The 24,643-nt window shown below is 38.6% G+C and overlaps 1 protein-coding gene across 10 annotated transcripts in view; it reads right to left on the bottom strand.

Moving 5' to 3' along the window:
- The window catches only part of stxbp5l (syntaxin binding protein 5-like), a 134,583-nt gene that overhangs the window by 39,594 nt on the left and 70,346 nt on the right, over positions 1 to 24,643 (bottom strand). For all 10 annotated transcript variants that reach the window (XM_037109249.1, XM_037109250.1, XM_037109254.1 and 7 more), the window contains exons 5-13: positions 18,724 to 18,858; positions 12,074 to 12,137; positions 9,546 to 9,629; positions 6,185 to 6,308; positions 2,782 to 2,857; positions 2,084 to 2,238; positions 1,833 to 1,905; positions 666 to 813; positions 125 to 192 (exon numbers count right to left, since the gene is read on the bottom strand). In XM_037109249.1, coding sequence (XP_036965144.1) covers positions 125 to 192; positions 666 to 813; positions 1,833 to 1,905; positions 2,084 to 2,238; positions 2,782 to 2,857; positions 6,185 to 6,308; positions 9,546 to 9,629; positions 12,074 to 12,137; positions 18,724 to 18,858 — 927 coding nt within the window. The remainder of the gene's footprint in view (positions 1 to 124; positions 193 to 665; positions 814 to 1,832; positions 1,906 to 2,083; positions 2,239 to 2,781; positions 2,858 to 6,184; positions 6,309 to 9,545; positions 9,630 to 12,073; positions 12,138 to 18,723; positions 18,859 to 24,643) is intronic.

The following is a 24,643-nucleotide window of genomic DNA, read 5'->3' as shown; positions in this document are numbered from 1 at the left end:
TAGCCTGAGTGAGAACATACATATACTGTGGGATCCTTTTGTGACTGTGATGGGTTTTTTTCTTCTGAGAGTCTGGGTAACAGCCGATATGTATTTTGGACTAAAACATAGATTTTTGACTTACCCTGTGATGATAATCTCTGGGTAGGTATGGGAGCCTAACGTCCATGTTCCTCCAGCGATTGGCCACTCCTGACATGGTTACAAAGAAAGTAATCACACTAATTTGTGTTTTTCTTCCACTGGGTTCTGTCTTAAAAATGTAATTGTATACCAAAACAACCTCTTAATCCTCAGATATAACATTTTACTAACTAAAATGACCCAGATCTTAATGGTAGCCCATAATTACTTCGGAGCAGCAATTATCTTAAAAGCATTTTTTTTTGTTTCATGAATTCTAAAAATTAATTCAAATTGCAGTTTGTAACTTGAAAGTCCAGAAAGATATATGTTTTTGTTTGGGGTAAGTGGTCAATCAGTAGCATGCAGAGACACATTGTTATGTTACACAAGCACATTTACTACTTGTAAGACTTTGAGCACGCTACTGAAGAGATTTAGATTTTTTTCTTTAAACCTTTACAATTTCCCCAGACATTGTAAATTGAAATAATTTCATCATAAAAGCAGCAAATCTGTCTCTTATGTTGTTCCTGTCCTACCTTTTGGCTGTAGCCGGTCTTTTTGTGTTTAGCTCCTATAGAGTAGAGGATGGGGATGATGTCTGGCGGGCACTCTGCAAAATATGCTGTACAGGTAACCGGAGACTCGTGGATGTCCATGGGGTACGGGTTCTCAAAGACAGGGAAGCTGCAAGATACATCAATATCAAACTGACTGCTCTGCTTACTCTACATTTTAAACCAGTGATGATTTAAGTTCACCAGATCAAGAATCTGGAACAACTTATGCTCAGTAATTGACACCAGACACCTAATATGCCTGATTCTTTTCATCAAGATCCATGCTTTATGGAAGATGGATCAAAATGTCAGAAAATGCCTTATCTCACAATGCTAAGTTAGAAAAAACCCTGGATTTGACCCATCCTCCATCTGAATTTTGTGGAAATCTGTTTTGTAGTTTTTGTGTAATCCTGCTGACAAACCAACCAACCAAACATCAAACAAATGGGCACAGCTGAAATGATAACCTCTTAACTCTAAACTTTATGAATGTGAGTGTATGGACACATTCTGTGAATCAGATCTACACCCTCTGGGTGCAGGGCACTGACTTATTCATAATGGATAATTTAAACAAATTAACAGCTAATCAATGAGCTCACAATGTCAACAAAGACAATCAGGACAATTTAAAGCTACATTAAGCCGTATCACGAGATATTCATAGCCAACAGTTTTAATTAGGTTACCTAATTAACTTGGTTACCTAATTTATGCCTTTCACACTGTAGGCCTAATTTATAGTGTTTTGCCGCTATTCGAAGGCCTTAGGGGTTATTCTGTCAAAACTGTACCACATCAGCACCTTTCACCTTCATCTTCATTCCCTCCAATAGTGATAACAAAGTAATTTAACAGGAAAACTGGTATTTCCCCCCTGAGAGCAGAGTGACATGTTTTATTAAAAGGGCAACATCTGGTCTCTCTTTCTCCCTGAAGTGTGGATTCGAGTAAGTCTTTCATCTTGTTACTGACTGCGGCAGGTTTGGCTTATGGATAAATGGTTGTGTTTTTCCTCCCTTAGGTGACAACAGGTGATACCGTCTCATGTCATATGTTGTCATGATAGGACGCTCTCATTTTGCTATCAGTCATGTGCTGCTTTGCTGCTGAAAGGTGTGTTTATATATATGGAACACATACTTGCTCTGTGTGAGATCCACCACGATCAAGTCCTTCTCCAAAAGCACCACCACTGCATAAGGCTCCTGGACCTCTGTAGGATAAAAGGCATACTGAAGAGAATCATGCTACAACAACACAATAGACCTTTTACATTATTTTTAGGATAATAATCCATTTTTCCAAAGCCCTCTTGATGATACAAAAGAAAATATTCACAACCCCATAACATATCAGACACCAGTTTAATCACAGTCTTTGAATATCCTTACCGTTATTGTAAGGAGTCTCGCAGAGCGCCATAAACTCTACAATAGGATAGTCCATCTCCAGCACAGTGATGGCCTTGCCGTGCATGATGGTTAATGTTGGCCGCCGTCCTGCCTTGTCATATGAAAGACCTCCAGAGAAGATAATAAAAGGCTCACTGTGGTGGGGGGAAAACAGGACATTAGGAAGACTTGGTCAGATCATTATTAATAAGTCAAACTGAACAGCCACATAATGAAATGAAAGAATACATTTTATAATTTGGACTAAGAAGGAGTTGCATCTCAATTTCATTGTACAATGTACAATGACAATAAAGATTTATCTATCTGTAAATTAATCAGCCAGTTAAACTATAAATGAATGAACACATTAATTAATGACATTGACATACATATAGATATGTAGATTTTTTCTGGATTTTTTTTGCTTTTTATAATATTTTAAATTCACTACCATGTGTAAGGTATTGCAAATACAGTGCATTTCATAATCCCTGCCCAATGATCACATTTTGAGGGGTAAAAATCATATAATTATGTTTAAAACCATAAAAGCTTTGTCTTTTGAAGACTTATACTATAAACAGAGCCCAGTGGGGTGTATCATATTACATCAATATACTACATCATGAAATAACCCCGGGAAAAATCTTCTCTTATGTAAAATTTAATGAATTTATTTGCATATTTTCACAAACCTGTTCCTACAAGTCTTGTACTCCACTTTGAGTATGGGTTTGCATGACTCCTTTCTCCCATCCTTCTGTATCTTTCCTGAATTAGAAAAAAAAACAGTGAAATACTGGACAACATTTCAAACATTTCAAGATAGTACTAGTCCTACCAAAACTAATCCATACTTTTTGAGATGCAAGCAGTTTGATCAGGTTAGTTTTTATGGTAAATCAGAGTGGTGTCAGTCCCACTTATGTGTGATTCAGTTAAATATATCATAAGCGCACTGTGGTTAAGTTATTTAATGTTTATCATTTCAGAAATTCAAGGTGGAAGGGTCCTTGGATTATACTTCTCGGGCATACTAAAAGACATCACCCACCCTGGCCACCCTGCTGACATCTGGCAAGCAATTACGGAAGTATCCACTGATGTCACACCAGACTACAGGGCAGCTTTTTTCCTCAGGCAGTGACAGAGCTGTCGAGATCTGTCTGGCTATGCTAGAACACAGGCTGACTCCTGAACTCATCCCTCGCACTCAAAAAAATCATATTTTTTTGTATACATCATTTATTAATATTCATACATTTTCTATTATTAGTAGTGACATCAAGAGGCTACAAACAGCATTTCGTTATGGTGCATTATAAAAATTATTACATTAATTTTGTATTACAGAAGTCTAAACAAATAATTTCTGAGCACTTTAAAAGATATAGAATTTCCAGACTTTCACTTTTTTTGAAAAAGAATTTAAAAAGTATCACCTGCAGGGTAGATCCTAAATAACGACAAATTAACAAACATAAATCGAGCATTCAATAAGACTAGTGACATCTTCTAATGTACCTGTGCTGCGCTATAATTCTCACGGGTCCTGCTGCTCTAATTTATTATTTGTTACTCAAAACAGTACAAAGGGAACATTTGAACATTATCTCTTACTAAAAACAAACAATTTAGTTTTAGGTGAAGGCTGTTAGACATTTGGTTGAGATTGGGAAAGATGATGGTTTTGTTAAACATTGATTAAATCGTATGATTTCGGTTAGCCTCATAGAATCAGGTTTTATAGTTGAAAGGAAGAGATATCGCAGGAAAAGGAATTAAACACCTAAAAGTGAAGATTTTGAACACAAAACAGTAACAATACAGTGTTGGAGATGGAAATTAGACTTCCCAAATATACATTTATACACTTTATGTTCTATACATGAGATTTCAGGTGGTTTCAAGTTGTTTACACATATACCTCTTATCCACAATCTCTGTTAGGCAGCTAAAGCTCTGGGAAATGGTGAGTTATCATCAGTGAACAGGCTCAAAGGTTCAGGATTACAACACGCACTGAAATGTCAAAGCAGGAGACGATGGAGAGAAGGCAAAAGGAGTACCAGAAAAATGGCCAAATCTCTTGGTAATGCCTTGATATCGGTCAAACCGAGACAAAGATTTACCCTGACACTTGACATGGTCAGCATTTACTGTTACATGTAAATCGCTGCATACTCTGACTACTTTTGTAGGCTTTGCATTTGGACATGTGAAAGATAAGTCGGTCGCATATAACCTTCAGCTGCAAGACAGGAACGTTGATTCATCTTGTCTTATTTTTTTCAATTTCTGACTGTGTTTTTGTTATCCTGTTTGTTGATGTGTTCCTGTTCACTTGTCTTTTCTCAGAAAATAAATTGACTGCTGCCTTTTCTGCTCTCTCCACCTTCTGTGTCCTTTCACCTTGTAGCTGTCAGTCCACATTCATTAGTGCAACCACTAGCTCAAGCAGCTGTTTCTTCATTTGTCCCTCAAAGACACAAATTAACTAAAACCTTGACTGTTGTGGCCAACAACAACAACGACTCAAAGTTCAGAGGGCTACGATGTGATCATAAAACTATTATCAATGCATCTTTAATAATGTATATATGATTTATTTCTTCTCACTGTGTGTCTATGATCCACTTTTAAAACATGACTTATTTGTAAGAATGCACAATTAAAATAAACAGATGTATTTACACTTTCTTTGCTAACACTCAGCGATCCTCACCAATACTCAACAAACATCCTAGCCTAGCACGATGTTTCTTCATCTAGTTGATTCAGTCGTAAGGAACACTTACAAATAAGTTTTAGATGATTATAATGTAAATTATTGTGTTTTAAACTTCTGATTAGCTATTTTTTAGCATCATGATCTAAGTTTTCAAGAGAGAATCAATAATTTCCCTCCTCATAAAAGCACTATAAATGTATACTACTATAGAGGTCCCATGATATAGACACACTCGTACAATTTGACTTGGCTCTAACCCTGAGATGCTCATTCTTATGAGAAATACATACTGTTTGCAGTCCTTTTAATAATGTTTTCTGGCTTCAATTAGAACTAAAAAGAAAACTTCCCCTGCACAAACATCTAGCTCTGAATAGAGCATAGACTGCCCATATGTGAGGCTGGATGATTACTATGGCTAATGACTTTGCTGTGACATTATCAGCTGAAACAAACATTATTCTGTGAGAGCTCCTCCAGCAGGTTTAGACTGAGGCGGGCAGCAAGCCTCCAGTCTTCCTCCAGCTCACAGCATGACATCTGAGCACAACAAATAGCACAGCCAGTGACAGCAGCATCCAGCAGGCAAAGCAGCCAGCCAAACTGGGTCTGGTGGTGTGATACAATGCCCTGCCAGAATCAGTTCATTTATCCATTTTGTGACAGAATAAGTTATTTTATCTGCCACTAGAACAGAGGGAGATGGTTTCATTCCCTGGAGATAACATGTTTATTCTTCTTTTCTTCTCATAGCTTTAGTTCACCTCTGTTCATGCGCAGCTCCCTCTGTCCTGTTCCTTTCACTTTTGCCCATTGTAATACAAAAAATCAGACAAATATCTGGGACATAAACAATCTGCTGTATTTAACCACGTCCTAAGGCCCGTTTCCCTGTCCTGAACATTCACCGCCCACATCCTTCCATCACGCCTTCCTGTTTTGTGATTTTGTCTGAGATCACAGCTCACAGCAAGGGGACTATTCATCACCAGAGATCTGACAAGGTCAGGATGCCCTGCCAGCACACAAACTACAACTACACCATCACCCTCTCCCTCACTAGAGACAGAGAGAAAAAAGGAGGCCTAGACAGGAAAAGATTACATTCAAATCATTCAATCAAATTTGTGTTGAAGTGTTCTCACCTGAGAGCCAAATATTCATAACCGACATTCTCACGTAATTTAATTAAATCTACAATCAATAAATCAAATCAGAGGTTGATCCTCATTTAAGGTATGTTTTCTGTCTGTCTGTGTGTCTGTATCAAGAGCAACCTCAATGACCCACTTTTACCAGCATGGGATTATCAAAGTTTCATCATTAGTACTTCAAAGAGAAAGTAAAGTACACCGTGTGCGTCTCACCATGAGGGAAGGTGACCTGGAATGGCTTGGTGGTGTTTCTGAGGTTCCACATCGTCAGGCTGCCGTCTGAGTGACTGCACATGAACTGCTTCCCTTCATGGTGCCAGCCGACTGAATGGATGGCCTGTAACAACGAGACAGAGGAAATGGATTACTAGAGACTTGATAAATACAGTATGTCAAAATGTTCGAGATAAGTTTCAACTGAATTATGTATGAGCAGAGAACAAACTGTAATTGTTGCTTTTATCTAAATTCAGTACTGAAAAAAAGCCACACAAACCACATCTGCCCCTTCTGCACGAGCGTTAAGCTCAATTAAGTATGCTCTTGTGAATAAATACCATAAAAGCTGCTCTGCACAGTTCCAATGTGGAAAAGGAGACAGTATTGGGCCCCCAAGCAAGACTTCAACTGCATGTACCACAAAATGCCAACAAATCTTTGGGGCTGTGATAATGTATTAATGACTGTGGTGGCTTTCTAGTTTTAAAAAGTGACATTCAGTCTTGTTCTGTTCAGTGATGTGCAAGCTGAGATATCTCAGCTAGGTGCACGCAGACAAGTCATTTTCAAGCCAAAACAACAAATGAGAAAGCAGTGATGAAGCTCAGACTACAAGCTTGCTTTCAATTCACTGCCCTGCATCCATCTACTGCTATGTATTAATCACTCACTTCACACCGCATAATAATCTAAAGGTATTTATCTGCCTTTTTAAACGTACCAACCTGATGATCCCTTTTTAATTTCAGTGTTGTCTCAATGGCTTTTACACTGCAACACCCACCACCGACATGACAATGTTCCCAAGAGGGATGACTCAGGCCACAGTTGGAGAGGTTATTAGTAGATACGTCGATATGAAGATTAGAAAAAAATGAATTTTTTTTAATACTCACTGCAGCACAACACAGGAGTGAGGACCACACATCTGTATTTGGAGATGTACTGACAGTTGAACACTTGCGAATGGCTTGGCTTTTATTTCTGCTAGACTTTGTGTCTGTAGCTCTGTCTACTAAATCAAACTGTTCTTCAGTTATATTAATAAAAAAAACTTAAAAATATTTAAAGGTTTTTGTTTTTTTATCAAAGTCTCTGTATGTGCTATGAACATAAATCAATCAAGTAACAGATGCTTCATGGCTGTACTTGAGTGAGACCACCTTTTGTCAAGACATCTCAAAGCAAAGGTACTGACTGCTGTTCAACATATTATGTGCAATGATTAAACTGACTTACTTCCTCAGTTGTATGGCAGAAAGCAGATGGTAAAAACAAAATATGTCCCCAAATTGCACAAGACTTATAATATCTTAAGACCTTAGTGTTTGGCTAAAGTGTTTGCTGTGGAATTCTTACTTCACAAATTACAGATATGGAAGAATTGCACAGGATTAAGATCACAGATGATATCCCCACAATTATACAAATAACTAGAGGTCCCCATGGATGAAGAGAAAAAAAACATGTTTTGTCATGAAAGCAAGCTATACAAGGTTCAAGGTCATCAGAGAGTTTCTGTCTCTGTTTCTTTCTTCTTGGACACATGTATACGTACTGTATATGTGTGTATTCAATGCAGTGAAAATAAAAGGTGGTCAACATAACAGATCCAAAATAGAAAAGCCAAATAAAGTAAAACCCTTGTGACTTTGTGAGACGTAAGTGGTGTTGTTTTTTTTTTGTACGCGACTGAAGAGGTGTGAGACATCATGCCATGCTGGAGGTGATGCACATGAGATCACATCAATGAATGTGAGCAGGATGTGACTGTTCACAGGAGAGGGGACAGGAGATGAGCGATGTAGAGAATCAGCGCCATGGGGTGAATATGTCGACAGGGCAAATTGGTTTTGAGGCCATAAGGGTAGAAGAAAAAAAAGATTAAATAGGACTGAGCTGTGAGTTTGAGAGTGAATGTGTCTGTGTGTGTGGATGCAATGGAAATTCCCAAACTGACCTTGGATAAAATGTCCACAGATATACTGTATCTTATGAGAAATGTGACCAGTTTGAGTCTATTCTGTTCTAGTTTTACTTGAGTATTTTTTTTACACTGTGTATCTAATTAAGATGATTTACTGATAGCTGATAATGGGGAAGAGCAAGTGATGAACCTTCATTGCACTTCGCTGACATAATTTTATTATATAATGAATCAGCACTTCATGGGGGTTTATCTTTAATTGATAATACCTCCAATTCCGGACTGGTGCGTCTACATAATCGATTACTTAAATACGTCGATTTAGGTAGTGCGCATGGACACGTCAGATGTGATCAGTACTACCGCCATGCCCGAGCACTTGTAGCAGAAGAATATAATAATAATAATAGCAGCATGCTGGTCCTACTAGTGACTGTTTGTCCTCATTGACAGGTTTGAAATAACAGTAAACAACGAGGATCGTTTCTCTGTTTCTTAATGGGTGTCTGTAACTGTGTTGAAATATTAATCAAATAGTAAAAAAAAAAAACTGTTTGATTAATCCAAAAATAATCAATAGTTTAATCGCTGAACAAAAATAATCATTAGGTGCAGCCCGACTCCGATCATTAACAAGCACACACTTTGGCACAAAGCAGAGAGAACACATAAACCAAATCTTAAACACCAAGAGCATGCCATTATGTTAGTCTCCAGTACTAACTAGAAAAAATGGCAAGAGACACTGTAGTCATCACCAGTTTGAGCTCATAGTGCAGCACGAGCTGTCGGGAGCTGACTGGTATGAGCATGCCTCAGTCCTCCAATTAGTGCTTCTTATTCAAAGAAACAGTAATTGGTTGGTAGGCAAACAGGCATGACAATACAACACCTGATGACAAAGACAACCTTGATGGAAATAAAGGTTGATGCTACTGAAAGATTAAAATTTTGTTGAGAAAATATTGGCAGACAAGATGGCTAATTTCTGCCTCTAAATCTAAGTGATGAGAGAAAGCTGAACAATGGTGAGACATTGTTAGGGCCAGAATATGTACTAAAGTTTTTCCTATCCTCATTTACTGATCTATGCCTTTATCATTATTGGATCTCCTTTCTTGTTCAGTTTCTTTTCTGTTAATGACTGAATGTGCAAGTCTGACAGTTTATCATTTGGAAAGGCCATTAATTACAGTAAGAGCATTACAAGCCCTTACGTAACAGTTAAGTCACAAAGTTTTAAAAATATGTCACAGTTTCCTAGAAATGGCAAAAAAAGACTTTCACATTATTTTATGTATATATATATATATATATATATATATATATATATATATATATATATATATATATATATATATATATATATATATAATTGCGGCTTCACTTGTTAAGTTCTTTCAAGCAGGAGTGCATAGTGGAGCTCACCTCGTCATAGTAGATTCTGAAGTCAGCCTTCTTGACCCGGAGGTCCCACTGTACGATTGTCCCACTCTCAAACCCTATAAGGAGCTGGAGCAGGAAGACAAAACAAATGGAAGTTAAGACATTTAAATCATAAGATATTTTCAATCGCCTTAAAAAAAGATGAAGAGCCTACTACAGCAAAAATATAATATACATAATCACACTCTTGGCTGTAATGTACGGGAAGCATTTTGCATTTGGCAACCCCCCAAAATACTATTCCATGGCTTCAGTTGTCTTAGTCAGACCAGATTCAGATACTGGCAAATATACACTGACTGTATACAGTATTGGCACAGTCAAACACACACACACAACCACATGTAACGTATTGACTTATATATTACAGACACACACAAGTACAAAGGCGTAGTATGCAAAACAGGAGTGTGCAAAAAATGCAAGAGATGAAGATAGGCACCCATAAATACACAGCTCCAAAACACACTTCCAAAAAAAAAACAAACTCACAAACACAGCCGCACACTACAACACGATTCTGCCGTCACACACAGGATAAGAGTGGGGAGCATAGTCGTCACAATCTGATCACAGTTCAGAGGAGATGGAATTGATGTTGGAGGAACGGGGACTTTAAGACAGAGCGGAGGAAACAGCTCTCTTGCTGAGAGCAAAGACTGTGTGACATCTCAACTCATAAGACAGGAAGTTGAGGGCAGTAGAGGAAGTGTGAAATCCCAAAGTTTAATACGAGTAACACCAGCAGTCAAGAATGTAAACAAGGGAAAATTAGTGAAGACATCCATGAAACAAACACATCAGCTTAAATACACATAACTTCAAAGGTACGTGGATCTACATCGACAGACACCTGCAGAGTAACCCTTTTTAAACTTTAAACATGTATTTGCTGTAGAAGAGCTGACTTGTATGAATAGCAGGTACATCACGAGATCAGATTGTTACTGCAAGGCTTTCACTAAAAAATAAAAGTGCATAAGAAACAATTCTCTTATAGCATGTGCTGATATATACTCACATTAGAATAATTGTTACTAACATTAATAATGGCTGTTTTCAATTTAGGTGAGCACTTTCCAGGTTCCTGGTATTGTAGATGCTGTCTCCTTCACATAATCTGCTAATGTAAATGTTACAAAGCCATTAATAAAGTTATTAGCTACACCTGTGCTTTTCCTACTGTGATAACTTATCAAGTCTTCCAAGCAAGCTTTGACAACTAGTTAGCCAAAGAACAGAAAAATACTATATTTGATATCTCTAAAAACAAAGAGCTAACATCCCAGTAACTTATTAAATTGTAAAGGTTTAACTGTTGTCCTAAAATCATGTTGTCTTATTGGTTGGCTATTGGGTTACTGACAATTAATTAAATAAATAACAATAAACTGACAGTCCGAGGAGTGTGTAAGGTCTGTTCTTGGAAGGACTTCATCAGTGTAAACCTTTTCTTTTTAATAACTGGGGAAATGCGCCTTCTCCTTGCTGGATTCACCATATGGATATTTTCAGCCGAGATCAATAACTGCTACTCATGGGAGTCCATAACCTTGTTTTCCACTCACCTGAGCGTAACAAAGCCTTAGATGTCGTGAGTAAAGATGGATAATTTCATATTTCATAGCTGTAAGATCTGTTGCATTAAAATTTCACAGATATTTTCCCTCCGCTGGAGGTGGACAGAGAGTTATGTATATTCCCTGCTGTCAGGTTTACTGTCAGAGTAATATTTAGTTAAGCATAAAATGCAAAGGCTTTGAGAAAAAAAAATGTAGAAACAGCTTTCGTCATTCTCTGAATCCTTGCCATTTCAACCTAAAGGTGGTGTTCCCACTTTTTCCGTAAGTGACATTAACGCCTTTGCTTTATTGAAATGCTGCATGCAGAACTTTTTCCCTGCAGTGAGTTATGGCAACTGTGACAGCAGCTGTAAACCCGTGTCTCAATTGTATGTCTTCACAGCTTGTCAAATGCGGTTTCACACAGAGGCAGCAGAATCCATCGGGAAAATCAATAAGCTCCTCAAAGACCTCTCTTTCACAGCAACCTCTACCTGCCACTTTTCCTACCAATTTGACTGCAGCTTGACCCCGAAAGGCTCCACTCTCCTCAAAGGATATATTACCCACATGTCCCTCACACCTCTCTTCATGGGCGTGTATATGTGAAAAGCCGAGGGACAGCAGATGGGAGCAAAGGTATAACGTATAGAGGATGTCTTTTTCTCTTGCTGAGAGCCTGAAAGAAAGCCAGGCTGAGTGAGTGAGAGGTGAGAAAATGAGAAAGAAAGAAGACAGAAACACAGAAGGAAAGACAGAAAGACAGAAATAAAAGAGAATGAGGATATAAGAAAAGCAGAGTGGAGGTTGAAGGACAAATATGTGACAGAGAAAAACAAGATAGAGGGAGATGATTGGGTTAAATGAAAGAGCCTCTGCAGATTTGTGGGTAGAATTAGAGTTGGCGCTTGAGGAAAACCCAGAGGCATTTTTTATTTGTCTACTCACCTTGCCTTCATCCTTTGGGCTGTCGCTCAAGTGAACCACAGGTCCTGGATGAGTTTTAGTTGATCTGCGACAAGAGGGAAAGAGAAGAGATATGAGAAAAAGACAGCAGCAGCACTGCAGTGAAACAGTACTGCAAGAGGACCCTTACACCCTGTTGAGAGAGGACATGGAAGAAATGAGTGGAAGGTTTTGCTGTTTAGGCCATCTGTTAATAGGAACTGAAATTGTGATGAGCATATTTCATAGTTTTGATTTTGCCTTTTATAGACTAAAGAACCTAATAATTGTGAAAATAATCAGTAGCTTCATCGATAATAACAATAACTGTGAGTCTTTGAGTCGACCAAACCTTTCGGTATTACCCTGTTTTACACATGTATAAATACAGCATGTAGTTTGAAACTTCTATCAAAGCCAAAGTAAGAATCTAGATTCAAGTATCCCATTAATGATTGTAACTCTAAACATTAACACAACTGCTCATTAATCCATCATCTATCATCACTGTATCATCATATACAGTACAGGATGTGCCTTTATTGTGCTGCAAAAACATATGGCTGCAGTATACTTTCCATTGTACCCTTTGATATATCGCTACAGGGTATTAAAATACCCAAAATAGGCTACACACCGAGATCATTCAGAGCTATGTAAAGAGCTCCACCTAATTGCACCCAGTAGTTCCCCAACTGATTTGTTCTATGCAGAGTCAATCTTAATTCTTGCTCTTACCTAAGACCTAAATATAACCCCTATGTTACAGCTACAACCTGTTCCATCCTGTGCTCCTAAATTGTCCTGCTTAGGGTTGCAGCAGCTTGGTCACCAGCTACACCATAGCAGCTGACATCATGTTATTTTATCACAGTGGCTGAAACCATGTGTTGATCTGGAAAGCTGAGGTGTGACTGACACATTCAGATGGGCCCGTTTAGCTATGCCTGCTGCCAGAAGGCGATAAAAACATAAAACCATGGCAAGCTCTTTCCAGCAGTTAAAGTAATAATAAGCTGAGGTATCTACAAACCATCCACAACGAACCACACCTGTTCAATCAATGAAGTGCCACAATGGATGAATGCCAAGGGCTAATCTTGCTGGACCAGCCATCCAGAACAAATAACACACTAAACCGAAATACACTTTCTGATCCAACATGTATATGCACTCTTGACCTCAGTCCTATTGTTGTACATCAACAAACCCACAGACACATACACATGCATAAAGACTGTGCCATGGATAAATGACACTAAATTCTTGTTGAGTTTATCAGTATAAAACAGTTTATTAGGTTGTCTGGGAGGAAAAGTTCACAGTATTGAATTTGGACAGAGAGGCTTCCTATTGTATGTAGAAGGCCATGTCCTCTAGCTGAAGAAAGCTTTGACACCGAGGAGAGAAATATGTGATCTACGCAGAGCTGCTGGCTGACTCTGTGAGTCCTGACGAAGTTTTCCTTTCAGCTAACAAGGCCAGTCATTGAAATGCACACAAAGCAGCAGGATGTTTCAAGAAAGAAAATGAATAAACCGACAGTGTTTGCCAAGGTACAGCAATATATCCTGAGAAGAGACCATACTGCTAAATTAAAAAACACCTTTACGTTTCTGAAAGATAGAGGCTGGATCTGCTATAGAGTATAGGTTTTTTCAAAGGTGTATAACAATTTATCACCATATTATATCACTCTTATACTTAACTTTGAATACAAAACGTTTAATTTGTTATAAGGACTTCCCATAGTTAATAATTAATAATTCCCGTAACTTCTTTGCATATGCCTGGGAACAATTCATGAAACTAATGGAACCAATTAGTACATCAATTATCTAATTCAACCTGATTTATGTCTTTGATGGTGATGGTGGGGTTGTTCCATGCCTACTACAACAAGCACAATGAAAATGTAATGCTGGTGAGCATTAGGGCAGCAGGCTTGTTGTGTGTGTGTGTGTGTGTGTGTGTGTGTGTGTGTGTGTGTGTGTGTGTGTGTGTGTGTGCGCTCTTGTTCGTCATCAGATGTAATGCTAAAAGATGAGCATATTAGACAGTCTAAAAGCTTCCATTAAGGTAGGAGTGTCCTGTGCTTGTGGAGCAATAATGTTTCCAAATCCTTTCCAAGACAGTGCCAAAAAACATTGACTGTTAAACAGGCCTGCCTGTTGTGGCTCGAGGGATCTGGAAATGAGGCTAGCTTCCCTGCCTGTTGCCCAGTGCATGAAAGAACAGGTTCCAGCATAGCCTGTATCATTACCCTGCATCAATGACAACACTAAAATGTAACAGATTAATGAAATATAGAGTTGAGAACAAAGAAACAAATCAATTAGTATGTTTAGGGGAAGCGGAAAGACAAATTGGGACATTTTCATTGCAGTCATCCAGAGACTGACAATCAAGACTTATCACAAATACTAAGGCAACGTCACCTTGAACACCAGCAGGGCCAGAAGAGCCACAGCAACAAATGACCAATACAAAAGAGTGAAAAAATGTCCTCTTCAGGGATAAATAAACGCTAATACAATTTCCTAATCAAATAAAAGGGGAGTATAGGGCGGTAAATAGAAAGCCAGCTGTAGAGACATGAAATGTTTGAATTGTACATTGAGGGACTTATTATGCAATCACACTAGAGTGAGTGTGTTCTTATGTATTAATCATCTTTATAAATTATCAGGTTTCCATGAAAAGTATTCCCTATAGTTGCTCTGTGGAAAGAGCACTGGAACCTGGAAACTGTTGACTGACTGTTGACTGACAGCTGACTGACTGTATACCATCTATATTTTCACTCTAATTGTCACTTTATCCAGCAGCTCAGAAAATGTTTAACAGGGCAGTTTGGCCGAGAGGAGACTGAGAAAGAAGTGGTAGATTGTGCGGAAAGAAGAGCTTCCATTTTTATGCAATAATCCAATATATAGTCATGACATTAAAGATTCTCAATTTTATACAAACATGCCAGCTAATAATGCAAATCAATGATGTTCTTTAAATGGTTAAGCTAATTCTGTGTTTTGTATTGTAATATTTTGGATTTAAGCTAGCACACTGTAAGTATGTAGAAGCCTCTTCTTTTGCTCAGTACATTTTTTTCTTCCCTGCATTATTTGTGTATAATCCTAAAAAATAACTCTGTAGCTGTTCTTATTTTCCTTTGGCACAATGAGAAACAAATTTCACCACAGAGTTTAAGATTTGATTCCCCAACATCTTTTTCATCCTCATCTATACCAGAGAATGTAATTTGTTTTCATTTCTATTTCATTCCCTCCTCAACCAGAATCAGTGAATCACAAACATTATTTTGAAGACATCGTTCCTGAAGAGGCAAAAAGAAAAAAATAAGATGTGTGCCTGCCGGCTTCCTGCATGCCACGTGTGTTTAGGATCAACCTACAACAACACCAGCAAAATGTAAATGCAGTAGAATTGTATTATGTATTTTTTTCATCATTTTGCAAATTAGTGGTGTATGTTCAAGAGACGGGGTGCTGTTTCCATGTTTTTCTTTTGCAACATTTTTCTGGAGCATGCACTCGTATTTCAAGACTGCTTATTATAAAACCGTTGAGGGACCAGGAGGATGCTGTAAATTCATTGCTTATTTTAAAATCTAAATAGCAGAAATAGCCAAACATGCCAATGTTGATTATGGCTGACATGATGCCAAGCGTAAACACAATTCTGTTCATCACCAGGATCTATGAACTGAAGCAGTGTGTGTGTGCTGCAGTGTTTTCCCATTTCTCTTTGCATCTAATTTTTTCATATCTCATTTTGGAATGAATCTCCTTATGATTAAATTGTGCATTAAATATGTTGCGAACCCATTTGAATTTCAATGAGAGCTTGGTCGTTCCTGTGCGGGCTTGCTGGCCCCAGTTGAATTGTTTCTATAACAGATTCTTTTCAAGAGAGCATCCTTTTGTTCATATTAAATTAATTCATCTGTGAATGGCTGTTGCACAAACAAACACTGTGTGAACACAAATACACACACACACACGTGTAAACACACACCGACTACGGTGTGACTCACACTGTGCTGTTTGTACTCAGTGGAAAGAGTGGATGAGTTCTCCGTTGCTCACTTGATGTTTCACCGCAGGAAAAACAGAAAGTCCCCCCTCATCCTTATTCATATTTAGTGGAAAACCTCCCCAGCCAAACTATGAAACTCCCCAGTTGCTCTGTGTTGATGAGAAAAGATTCATTCTCTACAAGTTCAACTTATCATGAACTCCACTCCACAAAGGTGCAGAATGCTGCAGGCTGGAAAATAGCAAATGTATTCTAGTGTAAGCTCAAGCAGAACGTAATATGAAGTGTTGAGAAACCTGTTGTGTGCTCAACTCAACATTAATCTGAACAACAGAGTTACTACCCAAGTTCTAGGGCTGCAAGATATAAGCATCATCATCGTGATGTATGTGTACGCAATAGTCACATCGCAGGGCCTGCGATGTAGGAGGCAAATTAACTCATCTAATTTCAAGGGTACTTGACATACACTGCACATGCAGACTCTGCATGTACAGCGATCCACCAATCACATTAGCTCTTATTCAGTGTGCCGAAGCAGACCACACCCTGCACATGAACTGAGTAGCTGGTAACAACATTGAAAAATGAGCAACGAACAAGAGAAATCGCAGAAAACAAAGACTTGGTGCCAAAAAGAAAAGCAACATCAGTTATCTGGAATTATTTTGGCAACAAGAAGGATGATATTGACCAAACACGTGGTCTGTGTCGACAGTGTCTTGCATCTGTTGCCACAACCAGAGGTAACAGAACTAATTTGTTTGAACATTTATGTCAGCATCACACAGCTCAGTACGACAAAAAGAAGTAAAAACAGTGCAGGTTAATTTTCCACAAGATAGCAACGGTGCAGCATAACATAAAGTGCTATTCATGTCATCTGATGAAAATTCCTGTACTTTTCTTATCGCATTATATATCGCAGGTTTGAAAAAAATCACAATGTCAGTTTTTTCCAATATCGTGCAGCCCTGCCAAGTTCTTACATTTGCTAATGTGCACGTTTTTGCTTGACTTATTATTAGACTGAAGAAAGTTCTGACATATGATGTTGGGGGAAAAACGGAAGTTCTCTGTGTTGACTCACACTGTGGCGAAGAATCAATGAACCAAATATCCTGTTAAAATCACGACCACTGTCTCAGCCTCCGAGACTCTTCACAATGATTGGCAGACAGCTCTCCCCCACACACACTTCAGTGTTATGACTGCTCACTGGACTGTCACAAGGCAACAAGATGGCTTGGTATGAGAGTGACTTGTGACTGACACTGCAGCAGGGGACTTGTCAGGGTAACACCAGAAAAAACAGCGCGTAGGTGGATGAAGCCAAGAGAAACAAACGGGCATACAATGCAACTGAGCACCATTTGAGTATTTGCTGGCACTTTAAGTTGTCAATCTGCAGCATATTTCGGCTGAAAAGTCAACAACAGTGCATGTCAACATTTAATAAAGGCTGAGAAGTCAAATTACGCCCAAATGTGAGGCATTACATTGCATTGTGTGCTTACAATGAAATATAAGGGCTGTTGATGCTGTGAAAATGTTGTTGTTTTCTTTATAGCTGGATTTTTATGAGCTGTGGAAAAATCCAGCTTGACAACTCATTTAGTCTTCTACCAAATGTTGTCACAAGGCTAAAGGAAAGCTGATTCACTATCAAGTTTTGCTTGTATTTTTCTTTTTGTGAGATGTCAAGTACATCTTAATTAATCACAACCATAGAGTAGCTTTCCTGATAACTGTCCAAATGATAGATGGTGGATGAATCAGGGCGTTTGCTACAGCAACCGCACCATCAAGTTCAGCATGATTGGACAAGGCTCGATCTAACAAGTAGCAGCAGTGTGTTTGTTTACCTCAATGAGGCTGAACAATAACACACAATATGCATGAGAAACGGGCCCACCTTAACATTACAAGGACAAAATCAATTCAACAACAACCCAACCAGTTTGAATACAAGGCATTTATTTTACTGTGTGTGTGTGTGTGTGTGTGTGTGTTGGTGTATGTCAACGTGTGCACGTGCGCTATCTGAAGTGCAGACAGAGAGGCAGACAGGTTATTTTACCAACTGACATGAAGACATTCAAATGAAGTTCAAAGTCAATTTGTGACAATCTGTGACAAAAACGTGTTTCACCCAAAAATGCAAAATAGTAAACCAACAACTGAATGAACTTTGAACCTCTCTGATTAGTTATAAGGGCGAGGTGGGATAGAGCAGTATTTGCAAACTTTCAGCGTCTGTGATGAAGCATTTATCAAGTGTTCACATCCCAGATTTGAACCACGAGATTACAGTTAATGACATTTTAAGGGGCTACATATCTCAAGACCACCATCATGATTCACATTTACAATTACTCGATTTCCTGCGTAAAATTGATTTCACTCAACATGACGTGAGTTTAGCTTTTAAAGAGATCACTGCTCTTAAGAGATCCTAGACTGCTTATTGAACAAATTAACTTAAAATACAGCTCAATGTTAAACTATCAAGTTATTGAATTCACTAACTGCCATTCACACCAATGCTCTCATCAAAAATCATCACTGCCACCACTGATAACTTCTTTTCAACTTACAGTTCTATGGCCTTGTTCCACATGATGACGTATCCAGACAAAATGAAGGACTCGATGTTGACGATGTGTGTGTTTCCACGCTCTGTCCCCACGTACAGCCATTTACTCTGAAAGGGAAGGTGGCAAAACGTGATCCTGGAACAAGAAACAAAAGGACAGAGACTGAGTGTTAGAATGGGAGCAGTCACAAAGGAGTCTTCAGTTTGTTTCAAGGACAGTGTTTCTGTGCTGTATTTCTTTAAACAGGGAATTTTCACACTCTTGTACATGACACACATTGATCATTGTCGTTCACCTCTATGACTGTTGTGCACAATTCTGCTGTCAGAAAGCCATGTGCATTGCATAGCTTTTGATTAAAAAATGTAAGTATAGTTCTTAATTACCTATAAAGAACTTATGCGTGCAATATGAACAAATATTTCACCTCAACATAGATTTATTCCTTTTGAAATAAAAAAATAAAATAAAAATCCTGTGACGCAGTTTGTTGGAATAATGTTTTTTGTTTGTAAAAAAAAAAAAACATACATTATGTATGTATTTTAAAGAAAAAAATAGATAACTGGGCACAACACCAAAATATGGAACAAACATGGGCTATGAGGCAGTTATTAAATCAAACAGCTGCTGGACAACAGATTTTCTTTGAAACTTAATTCTAGCCATGCTCTGCAATGACGTTAGCATTCCACAACTTTCCGTAAGCAGAACACTTAAAAGACTAGAAGAACTGTAATCATAATCAATTTCATTGGTGAAAACTGCTCTTCATAGTCATACCCCTACTCATTCACGGAAGTCATGGCCCAATTCATTCTTGATGGGTGACTAACTCTTACCCAAGGTTTAATTTAGCACCAGGAGAGTGAAAATCTTTTGTCCTCAGCAGTCCAGCACCTGGGTATTACTGCCTACATTCACTCCTTATGCCCCACTCCTGCTTCTCTCTTGACAGAGAACTTTTGCACTCAGGCTATAAACTCACTCTTAGCCAGTATAGATAGTTATTCAACAAGCCCCTCATCGTGACTGCCAAAAGTAGAGGACTGAACTTAGCTGTGTTGTGTCATGCCTTTAGACAATCTGCATGCACGACAGGCTAAACTTGTCCACCACTCCTGTGTTTCATAGTTTGAATTATTATAAAATCCTAATTATCATTCAGAGTTCGGATCTCTTTTTTTTTAAGCAAATTTTGAAAGTTTCATTTTTGTTGTAAAGCAACAATAATGATCAAGTTAACACTTAATAACCTCCTGCAACCCTAATCATTGATTCAAAGCAAACTGTTACTAAAATCTTAAAAAAAAAAAAAAAAGGTATTCAAGGTTTTTGTTTTACAGAAAGAAATCACTGCATTGATCAATCAAATCAATCAGCCTAATTACCCAGCCCTGCATAATACATAAACAGAAACAATGACAGGAAGTATAGTTTAATTCAATAAAATACAAGTTGTATGTGCACAAATGTCCACTGCAGTCACTCAGGGGAGCGTGACTACTGCTGTGACCTGATCCAATGTCCACTAGATGTGTGACCAAGGCGGCTACCCTGCAGGTTTTGTGTGTCTTCACTATGGTCTAAAGCAGAAAGTGCATTTATAGACAGTAAGAGCAGATTGGGAGTGTTTCCCCTTCAAACTAACTAAAAGCATGATCAGTGCTATTTTGCACACATTGCTGTTTTAAAAGAAAATGGATTGCTGAGATTTAGTCTGAAAAGGTCGGTTTTTAGTTTGCAGCAAAATATGGGCAAAGAGTCTGTGCTGTGACATTAGAGAGGATCTCACTCGCTCGTTGGTGGAGCCTTCATTGAGGCTAAACATCCAGAGGCAGAGAAGCACAACGATTTGGAGAGGATGTAGAATTCAACTATGGCTTGAAGGTAGGAAACAGCAGTGCAGAGGTCACCAGCACAACTCCAGTGACCTACTCTTTATAATGTGCCTGAATGCATCCTGTGCAGAGACAGATCCATTGCTGCTGACTGCTAAGTTTCCTGTGTAGACACAGTGTTAGACACCCAATGTTTTAAACCCAGCATCTGGGTATCAGACCCGCGGTGTTAACGAGATACATGATTACTATAGTTAACAATGTCCATGCGTGGTATCGGTCCAGATACCACTGTAGTCTGTTATGACCACACAGACCATGACTTTTCCCAGTTTCTAGTAACTTTATGAAGCCAGGTTGCTATTAAAAGATCAACAAATATCCAAATAATCCAGTAAGGTATTCATGTGGTATCTAAAAATAATCATGATTTGATACAAGCTGTTAAACCATTATTGCCCTGGCCTTACCATTTATCAATTTTACAATCAACTTAACCAGCGCAGAATGATCAGCGCACACTTCAGTGCAATTCTGTCCATGCTTATTACCTCGTAGATGTGGAGGAGATCACTGGGCTTCAGCCCCACAGCCACCCACACAGCAAGTGGCAGGATTATTAGATAGAAGACAAATGAGACTGCAGACAATTCAATAAGGATTTTAGGGGCTTGGGGAGATGACAATATTCAAACTGGCAGGGGGGGGCAGAAGTGCTCTAAGTGTGACAAAGGATTATACAGTCTTCTGTGTTTTAAGGTATGCATTTAGCCTTAGCACATCAAATTTACATAATTCTTTGTTTAGGGAGGCCTCCTGACTGAACATCATAGATTATTATGTCCAGTTCTTTAAAATTAAAAGACTCACTTGCAGTAGCAACTGCGAAAATCATGTATCACTGTGCAACATGTCAATAGTTACTCATCTAAATTGCCATATTTCAAAAACATATCGACAGTAACCAGAGTGAGTCATGATATTTTCCCGGTGAATAAGCTTTTAAATGAGGCCACTTAAGAAAACACTCTAAGCACTGATTGCCTCCATTATGAGCTTAACATTTACGTGAAATATCACAAGAAGAATCGAATAAAAGAAAAGGGTTAGAGGGAAATAAATGTAATGGAAGAAAGGATGAGAAGATAACAGGAAGGGAGAGGAGGTAAGTAGTGATGAATTTTCCAAGTCATGGTTTTTGTACTTCATAAGGTCGGACCAGACACCATCAATGAGCGTTATCATTATTAACCAAAGAGGACAGAAGGAGACAAGCTGCCTGGCAACTTTGAGACCAGCTGAAGGCCAAATGCCATTAATGAAGTAAAAAGAGATTAACTGAATCAGTGACATCATTTAGGGAACTGGTAACCTTGCCATCTGCTTGGCAGGAAACGTGACATGACTGCTTAAAGAATTCAGCAAAGACTCAATATACTCCATCAGCAAAGACATTGGAAACTCAAAATCACAGATTACTTCGTTAGCTCTAACACCTCTTTTTAATCCAGTGTATCGAATGTTTCATGTATTGTAGTCAGCATTTTGTTTGGGCTTCAAATTCTTTTTGACAATGACATGAGTCGAGGAGGAGCAGCAAGCACGAGCTGCAGACTGACAGTTATCACGGAACAATTCTCTCCACCGCTTCCAGTGATTCATGCGTTATTCACGGGGGATTCTTGTGGGGGTGTTAGGGTGCTAATTATCAGAGATTCAGTTGAGAGACACAGAGCTAAATGGCAAGTCACTGCCCAGCCACTGACGGATGACTCATGATGCCCTTTTTCTACTTTTATCTTAGGGCATGATTCACTGCTCTGCCGCTGAGAGCGAGTGATTCTGCTTCCTACCTTTATCGCACCACAAGACAGGTAGAAAGCAGTTTTCAACACTGCTGATATGAAACATTCACCTCTGTGTGTCTGTGTGGGCATGTGCATCACACAGCGATAGCTACAGCTGCTAAGCTGTGAATCTAAAATATCAAATAGTCAGATTAACAGTGTCTAGTATTGAGCTAGACCACCAAAATACTGCATTTTCCAATTAATTTAACCCTGACCTGGTCTCTACTTTAAGTTTGCCGACAAAGTTATACCTTACTATCTGGGTGAAATGCACCGAAATAACGGTATATGAAACACAAAAAAGCTATTTATTATTTTGGCTGGCAGAAAAATCTGTTTAGCTGATGATTTTTTTTTTTTTATCTCCCGGTCAACAAGTTAGTTTTGGACATTGTTGACATGTATGATAACAGTGAATAATTTTCAGTAAGAAACACGCTGTCTTCACTTACACTATTTTCACAGAGGAGTACATGACTGACAGAGAACAATAAAACAGCTTAGCCAATAAAGCTGATTCTGATGTTCACAATGTTGTAGCCATGACAGCTGAAAGGCTTCAAAAATGGATATTGCTGGAAACACGCGTGCTTGGCACACTTCAACATGGTTGCAAATTCTCCTTCATTCAAGAGTTATGGTTTGAATAATAGCCAGACAACTGTTTATGTAGAACACTTTCACAGTAAGGCTGACTGCTGACTGTGCCCTGAGGTTTTTGAACAACATGAGTTCTCAGTTTTAAGGCCATTAAAGTCTGAATGAGTTTTAATAAAAACTCTGTAATATGTCTATATTCTTACACACACACACACACACGCTAATGGCTTGAACCCTGTCACTGCATTATAGAGCCACCACGTTCTTTCCTTAACAACCTGTACATCAATTCAACAAACGCCACTAGCGTATTATGCTATAAGGCTCAGCTGCATAATCAAAGTGATACTGTTTAAATGCTTTGTTTTATGTGCTGTTTGATAGCAGGAGGAGATTTTTCTGTGTTGGGGAGGAAGCTTTTTGCGCACCTGTTATGTAAAGTTTCCGTATATAGAAAACATCCGGTGACTCAGCCAAAGTCCTTGAATTGAAAACCACCAGGCCGAGAGTTTGCTGATACGTGTCCTCATCGCAAAGTAACCCTTGAATTGACGCTGTGACCCTGCATTTTCATGAATAAAAGACTTCAGTTTCTTTTTGAGTCTAAATCATATTCCATCAAATTCAGTTGTGATGCAGTAATATTCATTAATATCGTGTATTCATTAATACACTTTTAGTTGGAGTGCAAGGACAATTTCTCTTGCCGAGAGACAGGAAATATGAACAGAATCAGAAAATGAAAAGGGAAAATATCTCAGACTCTTACCTGTTATATAAGTTTAACTTAAATATGAAACCGTTTCACAAAGTATAAAACGAGGAATATAAGAATAATTGGGATTTATTAGCATAAAGTCTGAGCTTTATTCACTTACCCAGACTGATGGGATGACTTTTCTTTCAAAAAACAAGCCTTTGATCTTTCTGCTAAGATTTAATGAAGTTTTGCTTTGTGCGTATCAGTAAGGTTCACCAATAAATCATTGCAATATTGCACATTGAAACTTTAGTACACAATTATCTGTTCAAAGATGAAAACTGCATCCACTTAAACAATATTTATTCTATATGTACCTCTACCACTGCACAGCAGAAACAACAAGTAAGTAATTGCTGACCAGAATGGAGTCGATCTCTGCTTTCTTACCCACACACTCCTAGCTTGCTTTTGCCCTGTATACAGAAATGGTAAGCTGTGCATGTGCACTCTGGATGCCTTAACACAATGCAAAAACTGAGATGGAACAACCTGTTTCTGAGAGGGTCGGGGGAGGACACTGATACTATTGCGCCATGTTGGACAACCAAAGGTGTTGTTTTTTAAAGTGAGTCACATTTGTGTATGGCAGAGGCCCCACAGTTTTCCTGAAGAAAGAAATATGGGAAAACATTTTCAAACACATGAATCAGCACACTGAGGCCATTGTTTACCATGACAGTTTAATGATAGAGAGCAAAGATTAAGCTGTCTCTGCAAGGGAAAAGGAAAGAGCCAAGCCATTGCTTATCATCACATCCCACAGATGGCTATTCTACATATAAGAGGAGATGGACAAAGCAGGAAGGGAGACAGCAGATGACTGCAAGACAGAGCTGGCTAAGTGTGTGGCAATGCCTCATCCAGCG

This window comes from Acanthopagrus latus, chromosome 9, assembly GCF_904848185.1.
Source record: "Acanthopagrus latus isolate v.2019 chromosome 9, fAcaLat1.1, whole genome shotgun sequence".
Classification (NCBI taxonomy): domain Eukaryota; kingdom Metazoa; phylum Chordata; class Actinopteri; order Spariformes; family Sparidae; genus Acanthopagrus; species Acanthopagrus latus.
Note: the sequence above shows the minus strand (reverse complement) of the source record. Positions and strands in the feature narration are given on the sequence as shown.